At 36.8% G+C, this 14,976-nt stretch overlaps 1 protein-coding gene across 2 annotated transcripts; it reads right to left on the bottom strand.

Moving 5' to 3' along the window:
- Nucleotides 1–930: 930 nt before the first annotated feature.
- On the bottom strand, nucleotides 931–13,797 carry LOC127972792 (vascular endothelial zinc finger 1). Of its 2 annotated transcripts, none has more exons than XM_052576574.1 (5): nucleotides 13,634–13,797; nucleotides 6,312–7,057; nucleotides 5,789–5,858; nucleotides 5,545–5,710; nucleotides 931–3,882 (listed from the first exon to the last, which is right to left on the bottom strand). In XM_052576574.1, exons 1-5 carry the CDS (start codon nucleotides 13,664–13,666, stop codon nucleotides 3,518–3,520), a joined length of 1,380 nt encoding a protein of 459 aa, XP_052432534.1. In that variant the 5' UTR covers nucleotides 13,667–13,797; the 3' UTR covers nucleotides 931–3,517. The 2 variants fall into 2 exon arrangements, with proteins under 2 accessions (XP_052432534.1, XP_052432536.1); XM_052576576.1 differs by having other exon boundaries at nucleotides 6,312–7,054; nucleotides 13,634–13,784.
- Between the last annotated feature and the right edge of the window lie 1,179 nt (nucleotides 13,798–14,976).

Raw genomic sequence — 14,976 nt, 5'->3', positions numbered from 1 at the left:
AATTTGTGTAACAGTTTACGTGTAATTCAATTAAAAGGATATTTCATCCCAAAATAAAATTCTGTCATGATTTACTCACCCTCATGTTGTTTAAAACCTGGATAAATTTTACCCTTCTGCTGAACAGTTGCTTGCACTCAGTGAAGTCAATGTGTATGTCTTGCCAACATATCTGTTTGAAAATGAATATATTTGGTAAATGCCAAATTAGAAAAAAAATCAAATTATTACATTAAGACTGATAAATATTTATATGCAATTTTATTATGCTTAGGTGTTCAGTCTTCAAAAGTATATAATTTCCAAACAATAAGTATACTTAAAATGTAATATATGTAATACTCTATTTACAGATAAGAGATTATCTGCATTATAATTCTTTAAAAAGACAAAGATATAGAGCATTTAATTGTAGATTATAACTGGCCCTTTTCCTGAATTTCCCCCAACATGATCTTAGTATAATTTACCTTAAGTAAAATAGTTTAAAATGGATATCCATCAAGAATAATATCTAAGATTAATTCTAAAAACACTTGCAAATGTATCAAAATTCTGATCAGCATTTTAGATTTAAATCTGTATGACATTCACTCAAGATATACAAGACACATGAAAGGTCATATATGCATCAGCCATTGCTTATACGAACAGAGGACAAATGTATGCCCTTATGTATTCATTTTCAGGAACTTTTAAGACTGGAAAGAAGTCCAGTCTTCAGTGTCGCATGATCCTTCAGAAATCAAACTAATATGCTATTTCAGTACCCAAGAAACATTTCTTCCTACTATCAATGCTGGAAACAGTTATTTGATGAATAGGAAGTCTAAAGATGCAGCATTTATGTGAAATGTCAAAAGCATTATGTCAAAACTATCATTTGACTGAAGCAAAATTCCCTGCAAAGCATTGAGAGAATGAGGCAAATCATACTTGACCGTTTTCTTTTATTTAGACAACCCAAATAAAAGGCACATAAAACATTGCGCAATGTGTTTACATAATTATTCTTGACGTACATTAAAAAAAAAAAATATGTAGGAATGTTTTTACCTTTCTGCTAACCAAAAAAAGCCTAGTCTTCATATATATACAAAATTACCAATGTTAATGTTCTAATACAAAAAAGTCTTATAAAAGGTTATTTTACTTGTGTTTTTCCTTGCATGTGTCTATCGTAACTACCACGTTCTCTGAGCTAAATGTTTTTGTACAAAGATATACATTCATTGGCCTTCACATGGGTTTGCCAATTTAATCAAGAAGGACATGACTCATTTAAACGGTCCTATCCAAAATGAACACCAAGTCTTTTCTTGTTTTTGCTCCATTAATATTCTTTAAAAGATACTGATGCATAAGGAGTAACTTCATGAGCAACACTTTATAGGATATAAAAAAAAAAAAAAAACACCAACAACAAATTCCTCAAAAATGGCAACTTGATATTTCATATGCAAAATAGATTCTAAATCTCCACACACATTTGGTAAACAGTTAAACTGCAGTTGGCCGCCCAGGCAGTTTCCATCGCTGAGCACTGCTCGTCTTATCTGAGAGAAGACTGATGTGTTTCACGGTGGCATTTTCAGACATGCAGTTCAGGCACGGAAGTGACGCCATTGTGGAAGGACAAACATTTAAAATCACAAGCACAATTAAAAACCCTTTCGTTTGTTTTTGTTTTTTGTTGTAGTGTTTTTTTCACCCACATTCCTCGAATTCCAGTTCTCAGTTGGAATAATCCGCCTCTACCGAAGGCAACGTTAAAAAACAAAAAACAAAATGAAAACTTAAAACAGGCCATTAAAATGATTTTTGCTTTAACATCCCTACATGGAAGTCCATGTAATACTAACTTAAGACTGCAAATGCTTTGTCACCAGGTCAACGCTGGTTGGGAAACACTGGGGGTGCGAGTTAACACAAAACTAAACCCTCTTCTGGCGATTTACGCCAAAGCGCGGTGGTAGCTATGACATCATAATTTAAAGTACGATCACATTCTGCTGGTTTTACTCTCTGTTTGAGACTCATTCACATCAGACAAGCGCACACAACCCTGGTTTAGAGGGCCACGTGTGACTAAATACCTTGCATTGGTTTTTCCATATCACAGCACAAAACAGGTACGACAGCAGTCTGGCTCGGTCAAAAGGAGGACCGAGAAAGGAGTATTGCTTATTATATCTAACAGGGAAAGGAAAATCAAAGAGAATAACTAGTTTGGGGATATCTGCGCAAGCCGGTGTTCTCTGTTATTTTTAAACAGGGTTACTCCAAACAATATGACAAACCCTGAAAATTTGAAGGCAGTTTTGGTTTTTACTGTGACTTGGGTAAACGAACAAGCAACAGAGGTTATTTTTATGCTCCTGTGATGGACGATGACATCAACGGCTGAAGAATATACGGCAACTCGACTTCTGAGGTGCTTCTCAGTTTTCACCAATAAAGGGAACTTTGTTTAGTGTGTTAATTGCCTAAAAAATTAGGTCTGGAAGAAAGCGCTATGCGCGATTCTGTCCATAACAGGAGCAGAGTAAGTTGGGACACCCTCAGCAAATTTCCTGAGCAAAAGGTCCTAAGGAAAAACAGCCCTCGTCCTTTGGAAAGGAAGAGCAAAAACTACACGGTTACAAAACTAAATGCTCTTAAGAATACAAATGGACCTTTCTGTGTTGAAGTCGGCCACTTGGTGACCAGGCATCTATGCGAACACTAAAAATATTTGATCTAAGATAATACTGCCGTCAGAATAAACACCAAAGAGATATGTGTTCAGTGCAAGACTGTAACTGTTAATGTTAAACCTCACTAAGCAGAAGAATATCCCAGCTATTGAAACATAACGTAATTATTCTAAAATCAGGAATGACCAACTCCAAAGATTACCTATAAAGAATAATAATAATAATAATAATAATAATAATACAGCTACAGATTAAAAGGCTTACAATGAAAGGAGGCCTTTTATAAACTTGTTCTACATTTTCCTCATTTGTAGAGTATTGTCTCAAAAAAAATAAAACACTCTCATCTTCCATTAATGGAAGCCACTGTCCCTTTTGTTGTACGTGACTCATTAATATGCATAAAACTATGAAATACTGATAAGCAAGCTAACGTAACAAAAATAAAATCCTCACAGTTAATATTTGCCAAAGTCCTTAAACCGTTAACACTAACAATGAAGCGCTCCGCTTCAAACAGCCGACTGGCAAGGATTTTCTGGCACTAGAAAAGTGAAATCACCAAACATACAGCATGTCAGTCTTCCGCTCCATGCAATAGCTATTTTTTCTGTCCATCACTAAACTCTAGTCAATCTCTCAGCCGAGCGGAGGAGATGCAAAGTGCCAGCTAACATCCGCATGATTCCTTGCCGCTGCGGACTGTCATTTTCCTATACTCGCCATTCCTCCAGGCTCTTTTTTTCCCCTCACAGCTGGAGAGGAAGACTCAAACGGGAGACATGAGGTTTACTAGGAGAAGGCGGGTGGGGCGTTGGGTTCTACCAGGGAGGAGAGGAAGGCAGGACCTGCGAGAGGAAAGACATGCTTTCCATTGGCCTCATGGCGATGTTGAGTGGACCGGTGATGTTCATTGACATGGGCGAGGTTATGGCGACAGGATGGGCGATGTTCATGGGCGCCGTAGCTGGGATGTTGACCGAGGCGATGTTGACGGGAGCAGTGATGGTGACTGGATGCTGAAGGCTGATGGGGGAGGTTATGTTGACCGTGTTGGTGGTGATGTTCATCTGGGCGGCGATGGTAACAGGGTTGCTGCCGATGCCGCGGTTCATGGATGTAGTGTTGGATGCAGTTGAAGCAGTGACTGATGTGACTGAGGCAGAGTTGCACACGTTGTTAGAGTCTGACCGGAAAAAGTAAAAGAATAAAGAATGAATAAAACACTGGGGTGATTTCTAGGGTTACACTGTGGGCAAGACAGAAAAAGCCTGGTTCATTAATAAAGATGACCAATGGCTAGTGTGAGAGTTTCAGGTGAGTAGCTGTATTGCCACTGATTATTTTAAACCAACTGATCTTAAACATTTATTTTTAGCTAAATTTATTGGCTAAATTGTCAAACATTACTTGTGATTGTCTTGAAAATATCAGTAAAACCTAAAAAAAAAAAAAGAACATTACATGACATCTATTTTTTAATTAGCTTGTTGATAAGAAGTAAAATCTTTGTAAATAATAATACAGTAAATATAATACATTGCCAAAGACCAATGTTTCTTAAGAATTATAAATATACAGTGTTAAATGAAAAACGTTCCTAAAGGAAAAGTTAAAATTTTCATTGTAAACTTTTTTTTGTTGCTATTTAATTTAACATTTTATGAAAAATATAAATATTTCTAGTAAATTAATTGTAGTAGTTTTGAAATACATAATGTGGAGGGACTAGTGAAATAATTGAATATCCAATATTTTCAGTAGACAGTAGGGCTGCATGATTAATCGACACTGACAAGTTATGCAAAAAAAAATAATATATGTGATTGCACGTTTATGAAATCAAAGATATCGTTTGTGATAATGACAGCTGTCTGTGTAGCTTCTCAGTGAACTATGGCTCTGTGTAGTAAATGTTTCATCTGAGAGCATGTGAAAATACCACATTTAATAACATGTTTTTACTCCAAATTCACGAGTGTTTGAAGTGTCGAGTCGAGTGTTTAAAATAAATCCTTCTGTGAGATGATGTGACTTATTACACAAAATAAGGCACATAACATATTACATAGTATTCTAAGCAGTGATAACGGCACTGCATTGTAAATATGCTTTATTTTAATATAAAATAATAGGGATGTAACGATTCACTCAACTCATGATTCCATTCAATTTGATTTAACAATTTTATTTTTATTAAAAGATTGATTTAAAGATTTTATTTTAAACAAAATGTTTCAAGATAAATTATAAATTCAATATGTCCTTTTATTATTGCTCTTACAAAATGCTGCGCATTTCTTTGTGAAATTGAAATATAACTATAATAATATACTAATATAGCACTTTATATAAACAAAATAAGGCTTTGTTTGTGTTCTTTCCGACTCAGATAAACCATATATTGTCATAGTCATGTGTTTATTAGTTACATTGAATCAATGAAATGTTAAATCTTCTCTTTATTCAGCTGCAGGGATTTTCTGCAGTGATTTCTTTTTTTTTGTTGCATTCAGCACAAGAGCGCCATCTGGCCTTTGGAGGAAGATTTAGTGCTGATCACAGAACAGTGTTTCTCTGAAAGATACACATGAAAATCGCAACTTCCGTTGAATTACGATTTCAATTCCATTTCAATTAATCGTGCAGCCGTAATAGTACACAGCTTACATTTGTGGGCTTTGAAAGGCCAGGTTGGGGAAAATGCCCTTTAGCACCTAATATAATGAAAAGTGAAAAAAAAGGACAATTCCATTTTGTAATGGCCACATCAAATCACACAGGTGGCAAACAGTCAGAAAGCACTAATTTATTTGATTCAAGTGTGAAAGTTGGAGAACTGACATACCTTTGTTACAGGGGGAGGTGAAGCCGGCCTGGCCGTGGGTCTTCAGGTGGCTGGTGATGTAGGCGGCACTCAGCATCTTCCCGCAAATGTTGCAGGTGACTTTGCCTTCATGCCGTATCATGTGTGAACGTAGACGGTCTTTGGTGGCGAAGGCGGATGTGCAGGCCTGCAGTGACGCAGAAACAAATCAGTGTGTGGACAGAGAGCGACAGACCAGGAGAGCGACGATCATGCGCAGTCTTACCGTAACTTGGCATTTAAAGGGTCGTTCTGTGGAGTGTACGTGCTTGACATGACAGCTAAGATGATCTGGACTGTTGGAGAGGAAATCAAAAACAATAAAAAATGACGTTGCTTTACATGGATGACAGCAAAACTTGAACTGCACTGCATGATGGCACTATGCAGAAAATGTATTCATTTAAGATTAAAGCTGTGATTGGGGGATTCAAACTTTTGACACCTGGCAACCGCAGTCATGAAAGCTTGTGGATGCTTGCAAAAAGAAAATTAAATGATTTCAGGATAAATAACCTGCGGACAAATATCACGTATAATGACACTATTGTCTTATTTACAGATGCTTTACAGTAGAATTTGGATTTGTCTTTTCTTTAAAGAGGTTTTCATCATTGCTTCTGTTATTTTCCTGATTATTACTTTGAAACATTATATATTGTTTAAAGCGCTACATAAATAAGTGAGACAAATTGGTTTCTTCTATTAAAAAATAAATAAATAAAAAACATAAGATTTGCTGCACATACCGAGAGAAGCCTTTCCCACAAACGGAGCAGATATATGGCTTGTGCACGCCACCGTCGTGCGAGCGCACGTGGTAGGTCATGCGGTCCTTCCTCTTAAAACGCTGGTGACATATGGGGCACTCGAAGGGCTTCTCATCCGAGTGCGAGAGCTTGTGGCGGTTGAGGTGATAGACGTCACGGAAGGCCTTGCCGCACATCTCGCAGCCATGGTTCTTCTTCACCGGTTTGGGGGGTTTCTTGGGTACGGCCGGCTGCTGCTGAGGCAGGACCGACATCACGCCCGCGGCTGTAGATGCAGAGGTGGTGACAGTGGTGAGGATGCCCGCCACTGTGGAGACATAGGAGGGGTTGCCGTTGTTGTCGCGTGGCACAGTGGAAATGAGAGGCACCATGGTGGGCGCTGTGGTTGTCTTCTTGGGCCGTGACACCATCTTAATGCCTGTGTGACAGGACTCATGCCGCCGGAGGTGGTAACTGTCCCGAAAGGCCTTGCTACAGTAGCCACAAATGAAGGGAGTCTTTGACTTGGGTTCCTTCTTTATTACTACCTGACCACCACCGCCACCACCACCTCCTCCCCCTCCGCCCGTCCCACCGCCCATGTTGTCTTTGAGAAGGTCAGCCGAACTGACTGGGGGTTTCTGGTCGAGCAGGATGGGAAGAACAGGCTTTTGATCCTGCGGCTCGGAGTTGAGCAGCGGAAGCAGGCTGTTCTGGTGCTGGTGGTGGAGGGCTTCATTGGCCTGCTGAGATAGAAAGAGAAGACATCTTAGCATGTCGAACAATTCTTTGAAGGTTTTAGTCCTGATACAAAATCAAAACTGACAAAGTGTATTTGAGTGGTTGACTGATATAGTTTTTTTGACAGCCGATGTAGTTTTTTGCAGTATTTTTCACAAATAAAATTATAAAATTATATATATATCATAATCATATTACATATCACATATATAATCATGCAATATACAAATGCATACTTTACAAGATCTCACAGCTGGATACAAATAGGTCTGCAAAGTTTGTGAAATTAAATGTTTATTAAACAAAAACAATTTTTTTTAAATAAATGTGTATATGCTGAAGGTAAATGAGAAATAATTATGTTTGACTTTCTATAACTAATACTAATCAATTATAATACAAGCATTATAATACTTTATTGTATACCTTTTAATTCCTTTAAAAAGGTATACAATAAAGTGAGAGGCACCATGAGAGGTGATAAAAGAAAAAGATAAAGCAAGGACACATGATAAGCAGAAATGTTCATCTCCGAGCAACCCACAGCGGCATTTCATTTCTTAATCAACGTTTTGAAGGAATTTGTTGAACCATTTGGCATGTTGAACCATTGGCCTATGCGTTGGCTTTGAAGTGTCGCTGGACAGACCGATTGGTGTATGACATCAAAGTACTGCGAGAGTGATTCAAAAGCACAAGGAGTCGTCTGCTCTCTAAGCTCTTGCAGTTCTTTGATGTCACACACTGATCGGTCTGATGGTGATGATCCGATGATCCGAGGTCGAACAAGCCTAATGATTCAACCATTCATAAAGAACCCTTTACTTCACTCCTGAATGAATCAGCCATTTGAACAAATCAAATTAATGAATAAATGCCTCAATGACTTAAACATTAAGACATTTACCTCCACCTGCTGGCAGTTTTAGTTTAGAGTTATTATAATTTCATTAAAGAAATTATTTCATATTTTCATAGTAATAATAATAAAATTAAGAAAATAAATTCTTAAAGTTATAGTTCACCCAACCAAAAATGACAATTCTCACATAGTCCAAAAGAGTAGGCTATGTAATAAATTATCAAACAAAATATTTATTGCTGAACCTACTTTTTGTAATGCCTGATGCTTTACACAACAATGACTTTAAATTATATTTTGTGAGTAATTTCTCTAAATTTGATTAAATCACCACATCATGTAATTAATTAGATTAAAAACTGTAATCGCATATCAGTCCTACTAAAAAATATATTAAAAATGAAAACCAAAACTCAGTCATGCTACAAGGGAATTTAGGCATCACAACATCACAGTATAAAAAAAACATGAATTTTAAGACTTCTAAATATTACATGTAACAGGATTAATAAATTATTAGTACATTTAAAAATTAAGCAAGCATTAAGTGATGATAAAGGTTTAATTTAAATACTAAATGTCAGCCAACATATTCTATATTAAATAACTATAAATAACAAAATCTTCTGTAATAAAACCTGACTGTGTATGCCAATCATTCACTTTGAACACATGATGCAAACTCATAGCCCGAGCTGTGTGAAAAGCCTAGCTGTGATACTATGGGCCAGCGCTGCTATTGGCCAGTATGAGTTAGGCACGACCTCAGCTGAGAGACGGTGTCAAATGTTTAGCAAAAATAGAAACTGACTCATTTCCAGGGCATCTGTACAACTTGGAAAACAAGAGAAGCCCTGACTGGGACCTAGCAGGGGCACAGTCAGCTGTTCAGCAAAGTGCAGGATGACTAATGAGATACTGGAGCGATTGAGAAAGCTGAACAGAAAGTGAGGGAGAGAGAGTATGAGAAGGAATGTGTACTGTAATACATTTAGATGTAGAAAAAACTTGCCAAAAACTGTCCATAAAAAGCAACTCTTTAAGAAAAGAGCAACATACTTCAAGATGAGAAAAAGCAGATGCATTAAGAGAAAAAGACATAATTCTTGGCCAACATAATTCCTGTGTGACTAACTGGAATCTTTAGATGAAAATGTGCAAACGTGTGCTTTATATCAGAGACTTCAGTGTTTTCGCACAAGAAATTAGCAGCTTCCTGCAGCCTGCAAACATAAATCTACTGCATGTAAAATGATCTGAGCTTGTAATGAAAGTGCTTCCACATGTGACTGGCATCACAGGCTCAGGACATTCTGCTAAACTTACATCATGTCATACACAACAACAACTGCAAAAAACACTTGGTGAGACTACATGGTCAAAGGAGCAAGACGTTTACATAGCTCTTTTCTATAAGTGTAGGAGGGACGTGGTGACCAAAACTGCCATAAAAATATTCAACACATTTTGTAAATTCTTGCAGTTCTTAAATTCATTTGCATATCAAGATGTCCATGTTGTTAATGCCACTAAACAAACATTGCTGGTTCTTGCATGTTTGAATAGTCTATGTGGAAGAGCAAATTAAATTTGATAGCTACTGTGGAGGGGAAAACGATCTGTTCGTCTTTTTCCCCCCAAGATTTATTTTTGGCATTTTTTGCCATTATTATGATAGGATCAGAAACCAGATCAGAGCTGGCAGGAAGCAAAGTGAGAAAGTAATAGGGGGACGGTATCGGGAAAGGTCTTTGATTTCGGGATTCGAACTCAGGTTGGTGTGCTGCCTAAAAGGCTATCAGCACTGGCAACTTCATATCTTTAAATAAATAAAAAAAAGTGGAATATAGTGCAATACAGCTATTACAGTAATTCATTTTTGGAGTATGAAAGCATCGGTTTCCATTTAATTTCATTGTAAAAAGAGAATGAAAATCCGTCCATCTTCTACCCACCCTCGAAGCATTCTAGGAGTATGTGACTTTCTTCTTTCAGAATAATCCAATCAAAGTTGTATTAAAAAATTGTCCTTGCTCTTTCCAAGCCTTTCAATGGGGGTAAAATAAGCGTTGCGCGGTTAGTGACGAGTGCGGAGAGAGAACAAAACAAAATGCTAGTCATGAATTAGAAGCACAAAATTAGTGCATTTGTGCGCACACAACGCATACGTCTTCCATGTCCCAGAGTCAGCAGACGTAAGAAAAAAAGGAGTTCATTACGTTTAAAATCTAGAAATTAATCCTACAAAAACAAATGGATTCGCTACAGGGGGCCTTTATTCATCCCCTAGAGCCATGTGATGGATGTTTTATTACAGATTCATGCACTTTATTTCATGTCTTCTGAACTGTTGACAACAAACACCCACTTACCCCCATTGAAAGGCTTGAAAGAGCAAGGACAAAATCTGTTACAGGTTAAGACATAAAAACTACACAAAAAAAAACATGATTATAAATTAACGAAGGAACAACAAATTAGATTACATGCAATTATGAACAGAAAAAACAGTATGAGTTAAACAAGGTTTTATAAATCACAACATAGCAAGTCTTGCAATACAAAATAATACTCTTAATTGAAAAAAAAAAAAATTTATATAAGCAAGATTTTGTCTAATCCAAAAAAGCATCTCTTCAGGCAGTGGTGGGGAAAATTAAGTGGAGGTTGGTAGAGCATAACTTGCTCATAAAGGGTGGGGTCGTTGGTTAAGGGGGGTGTGGTACAACCCTTAGTGCAGGGCCTAAAACAAGAGTAGCTGAAAGACTACACGACTATTAGGCTCCCCGTTCTGCAGCTGCCTGCATTGTCCCATTGGTCACGGCATCCAGTTGGTGGGATGGGGGGTGGATATTCACCCACACAATTGAACCGCTGAGGAAATATAGTAAAGCCTACAGTAACGAGAGACCTGCAGGCTGGACCTACCTCTGACGACAGCCGGGGAAACGCTACGCCACATTAAACCTTACAGGCTTATATATCCTAAAAGAATGTAAGAACAGACATGTTCAGTTTGCATTTTCACCTAAAAACCACGTAGGAGGTCTTTGTGAGCTTAATTAAGTGACCTCGCCATACAAAATGTGCAATTAGAGAGGACACAGCTGCTTTGGGAGCTCTGAACATTGTTAACCCAGCACTATTTGCTGATATGGGTTAGCAGTCATTCTATGAGTATATTTGTATTTGGATGCATTAAAGTTTGCCACACATTAAGCATTCAAACAGTGACAGTGGCCTGCTCTTCATGCCGCTTGGATGATTTTGATACAAATCTGCATTGAAGGCTGAGGTCACTCCAACAGAAATAAAAATGCAAGAACTGTAGGTACTTCAAAACGCAGATCTAAATCTGACAAGCATGACTAAACGCAAAATGAAATCTTAAGCAAACTCAATGCGTTTAAAATACGCTGCTATTGTGAGCATATATATTGGAACACCGTATTGGTACATATGATAATCTGCATTGTGTGCACAGCCATAATGTGGAAAATGCACTTGGAATTCATAATATGATATAAAAACTGACAGACTCTGATCTGCTGTGCAAACCTCATAAAACTTTAACAGTGATTGGTGAAAACAGCAGATGCACAGTTAAACTCTTTTTAAGCCCATTACAGCCATTTCTGCTCGTAAAATAGAGAAGAAAAAGCTTAATAACAATGCCAAAATTAAACATGTGACATCAAAACCAACATATCTGCTCATGTAATCTATCAAAAATCTAAAGGCAAGAACAAGAGCAAGCACATCTCTTTTACGCCAAAGACAGAAGCCAGTTAATCAGATTTTTGTTTGCTGCAGACGGATTAGGAGATGCCTGTTGGGAGCCGGACAATGCCCCGCTCATGAATAACCTCAGACGCCTGCAGAACAATGAGGAGTGACGCGCTAGACCGTCATCTCATTAGATGCTTCATCACATGGGTGGAATCAAGCAGAACAATTAAGCTGTTTTTTTTTTTCACACAAGATTTAATAAATCACTGATCTTGTGGTTTCAAACTACTGTAAGTTAATAAAGTGTAAAGATTTCATAGCTAAAGAACTTATGTATTTAGTATGTACTGACAATATCTAGATCAGCATTTGAGGTAAAGAATGCACGAAATCAAACATGGATTATGAATGGTGCATGCAAGATAAGCAGCGTGAAGAAAATCTTCATAATGTGGTCAAGAAAGTTCCAGACAGTGTCTAACAAAGAATCTATGCTCACAGGAAAGGCTACATCTGATGTTGGAGTTGACTGCAAAATTGTTTCAGTATGTGTTCAATTAAAAATAAGTGTTAAGATGATGTTGATGATGATGAAGCACACACTGAAATTGTTACAGGCCTTCCTACCATTAACTGCCAACAACATTTTGGACATTGTCTGCTTCTATTTCTTCTCAAGAAATACAATTTTGGAAACTTTTCTGGGACAAAGCCTAGAGCTGTAGAGCGATACAAATGTTTTCTCTCCCAAGAGAAAAGTTAATAAAATTTGATTCCCAAGGAAGGGAAGAACTGATAAAAATGTGTACTTTGAATGCAATGTAAGTGGATATGTATAAAAGCATCTGCCAAATGCATAAATGTTACACCAATGGTACCACTGGTAAATTACATAATTCGGTGGATACCTAAAGAATAGCACCTATCATGTACTTATTCTAAATGGGAGTAAGCAATATTTGTACCTTTATGTTAAGTTTAAAGTATGAACTCATATCAGATCAATGGTAAAAAGAGTTGCATGCTGTCAATAACATGCCATAACCTAAGCATTCACATGTCAGTGCAAACATGCACAGATTCCTCATGCATCAGTGCAAAAGTCACATTTGCATCTCACATACCAATGGAATGCCTGCTTTAATAACATCAATCATTACATGCATAAGCTCAATGGACGTCAGAGGCATGAACATGGACTGACCATACAGCAAACTTCAACTGCAAAACACCTTTTTAAAGTTGGAGTAAGATAATAAGAGCAACAAACGTTCTGTGAGACTTAGGGTTTAACGTTATCATAATAGTGAATTTTGGGGTATCATAATAAGTTTTCTACAGTAGAACCTCTACAGTATTTTTGCTTTCATCATATGCACGTTCTGTTCAATTATGTCTAGGTAACGTAGGCAGCTGAGAATATCTTGAAACACCAATGAACCTCATGTTCCCTCCAATAAAAGTAGGGAGCTGCGTTAACAACAAATAAAAACAAACACAGGAAATTAAGGAGAATTGTGGAGATCGATTGGGAAAGAAAAGTTAAGTATTAAAAAACGTGCCAAAAAGAACATAAACATCGTATTCTATTATTACATACGCAGACATGGACGTTGCGTCTGGTCAAAACATCCAAATTGTGTCATAACAAAATCAATGAGTACACAAAAGGAATTAGCTGTCCTCTAAAAGTGTTTAACTTAAAACCAAAAAAGGCATAAAGCACGTAAAAAGAGTGTGAATGATAAAGAGAAGGGGGGAAAGAGTGAAAGAAATCCCTTGTACGTCTCCCTCACAGTTCACAGCTGGAAGTCTGGGAGAGATGCAGCATTAGCGGCTAATGTGAGCTAGCTTAGCTGCCATTGTTTTTACTGCCTTAAAATCCCGCTTTTAAAGCTCAAATCTCCGCGCTTCGCGCTGTTTTTAAGAGTCCCGAACGATTTTCAATTTTTCCCGCGCGGTTGGGATTTATTTCGAACGGCTGGCTTACCTGAAATAAAAATGAACTCCAGCTCGTCTCCATTGCAACACTTAAAAAAATCTGCAGGAAACCTACAAGAAATCTACAACAAAGCAGCTAAACATGGCAGCTGCTACAACTTCCTGTAACCCCGAGGGCCAAACCATTTCATCTGATATCCGCGCTGCTGCTGCTGCTGAGATTCTGCCAGCTCACTCCATCACAGAGCCGCACTCACAAACACTAGTTTAGAGCAACGATCCTTTTTATTTTGAATCAAACATTTATCATCATTAACCGACTTTTATCACGACAAATCGAAACTGAATTTCAACGATGTCGAAAGAAATAAACAGGAAATCGTTTAATGAATATGCATATTTTTAGGTAGGCTACTACATAAGCAATTGACTTAAACTAAAATTATTGAACATTTTAAAAACATATCAAATTTATTTTAAAAACGTCTTATTTATTCATGCATGTATGTATGTATTTATTTATGTATAGTTTTAAAAAGTAAAAGCTGTTGCATTAACTGAAAAAATATATTTATAATCTGCCAATATATCTAAAATACTATAAATATCAAACACACACACACACACACACACACACACATATCTATACATACATATAATACATACATACCTAAATATATATATATATGTATATATATGTATGTATGTATGTTCTCCCTCTATATATAAATATGTGTGTGTGTGAAATATACAAGAAATAATAAACATACAAACATAGACATACACATGTACAACAAATTTTAAAGTAAACTGACATCCAGTTTTGGTGTGAATTAAGTGAGATGACCAAATGCAAAATATTAATATTATGTATATGGAGTACCAAGACAGATGTCGAGGCGGTACAAATTATGTTTTACTCTGGATATTATGTGTCAGGGGCAGATGGTAAGGTTGCCTAGCCTTTGCACAATGTGTGTGCAAATGTGTGTGTCTTTTGTTTGCTTGCAGTTTTTTTATTTTTTATTTTATAGTACAGCAGATGCAACTGTAACTTTAAGGTTATAAACCTTTTAGTAGCCTACTATGATTTTGAAATGTTGTATTGCACTTGAAAACTAAATTCTAATTAGAATTTTCATGACTGAATTATTATTATATTAAAAGACTGTTGTTTTGCTTGTTTTTACCCAAAGGAGGAAATATTATGTTGTGTTTATAATAAATTTTATTTTTTCAATAATAAAATAAGAAAAAGATGAGTGAATGGGTCAGTACAGATTAAATGTTGTTTATTTTCATATTGTGTTTAAATATTTATCATGGAGAAAATTATTTAGTTTTCACACTCCCAGAGCAGGTATAGGACAAAATCTCTCATGAATTAGCATT

This window comes from Carassius gibelio, chromosome B15 (genome assembly GCF_023724105.1).
Source record: "Carassius gibelio isolate Cgi1373 ecotype wild population from Czech Republic chromosome B15, carGib1.2-hapl.c, whole genome shotgun sequence".
Classification (NCBI taxonomy): domain Eukaryota; kingdom Metazoa; phylum Chordata; class Actinopteri; order Cypriniformes; family Cyprinidae; genus Carassius; species Carassius gibelio.
This window is presented reverse-complemented; position numbering and strand designations above follow the sequence as displayed.

What these genes read in the sequence shown, in the direction of transcription:
- LOC127972792 (XM_052576574.1), bottom strand. Translation starts at nt 13,666, where the DNA reads ATGGAGACGAGCTGGAGTTCATTTTTATTTCAG. An exon ending in TGTGGGAAAGGCTTCTCTCG is followed by an intron (nt 5,859 to 6,311) that starts GTATGTGCAGCA and finishes CCTCTCCAACAG; the next exon opens with TCCAGATCATCTTAGCTGTC. An exon ending in CCTTTAAATGCCAAGTTACG is followed by an intron (nt 5,711 to 5,788) that starts GTAAGACTGCGC and finishes GCGTCACTGCAG; the next exon opens with GCCTGCACATCCGCCTTCGC.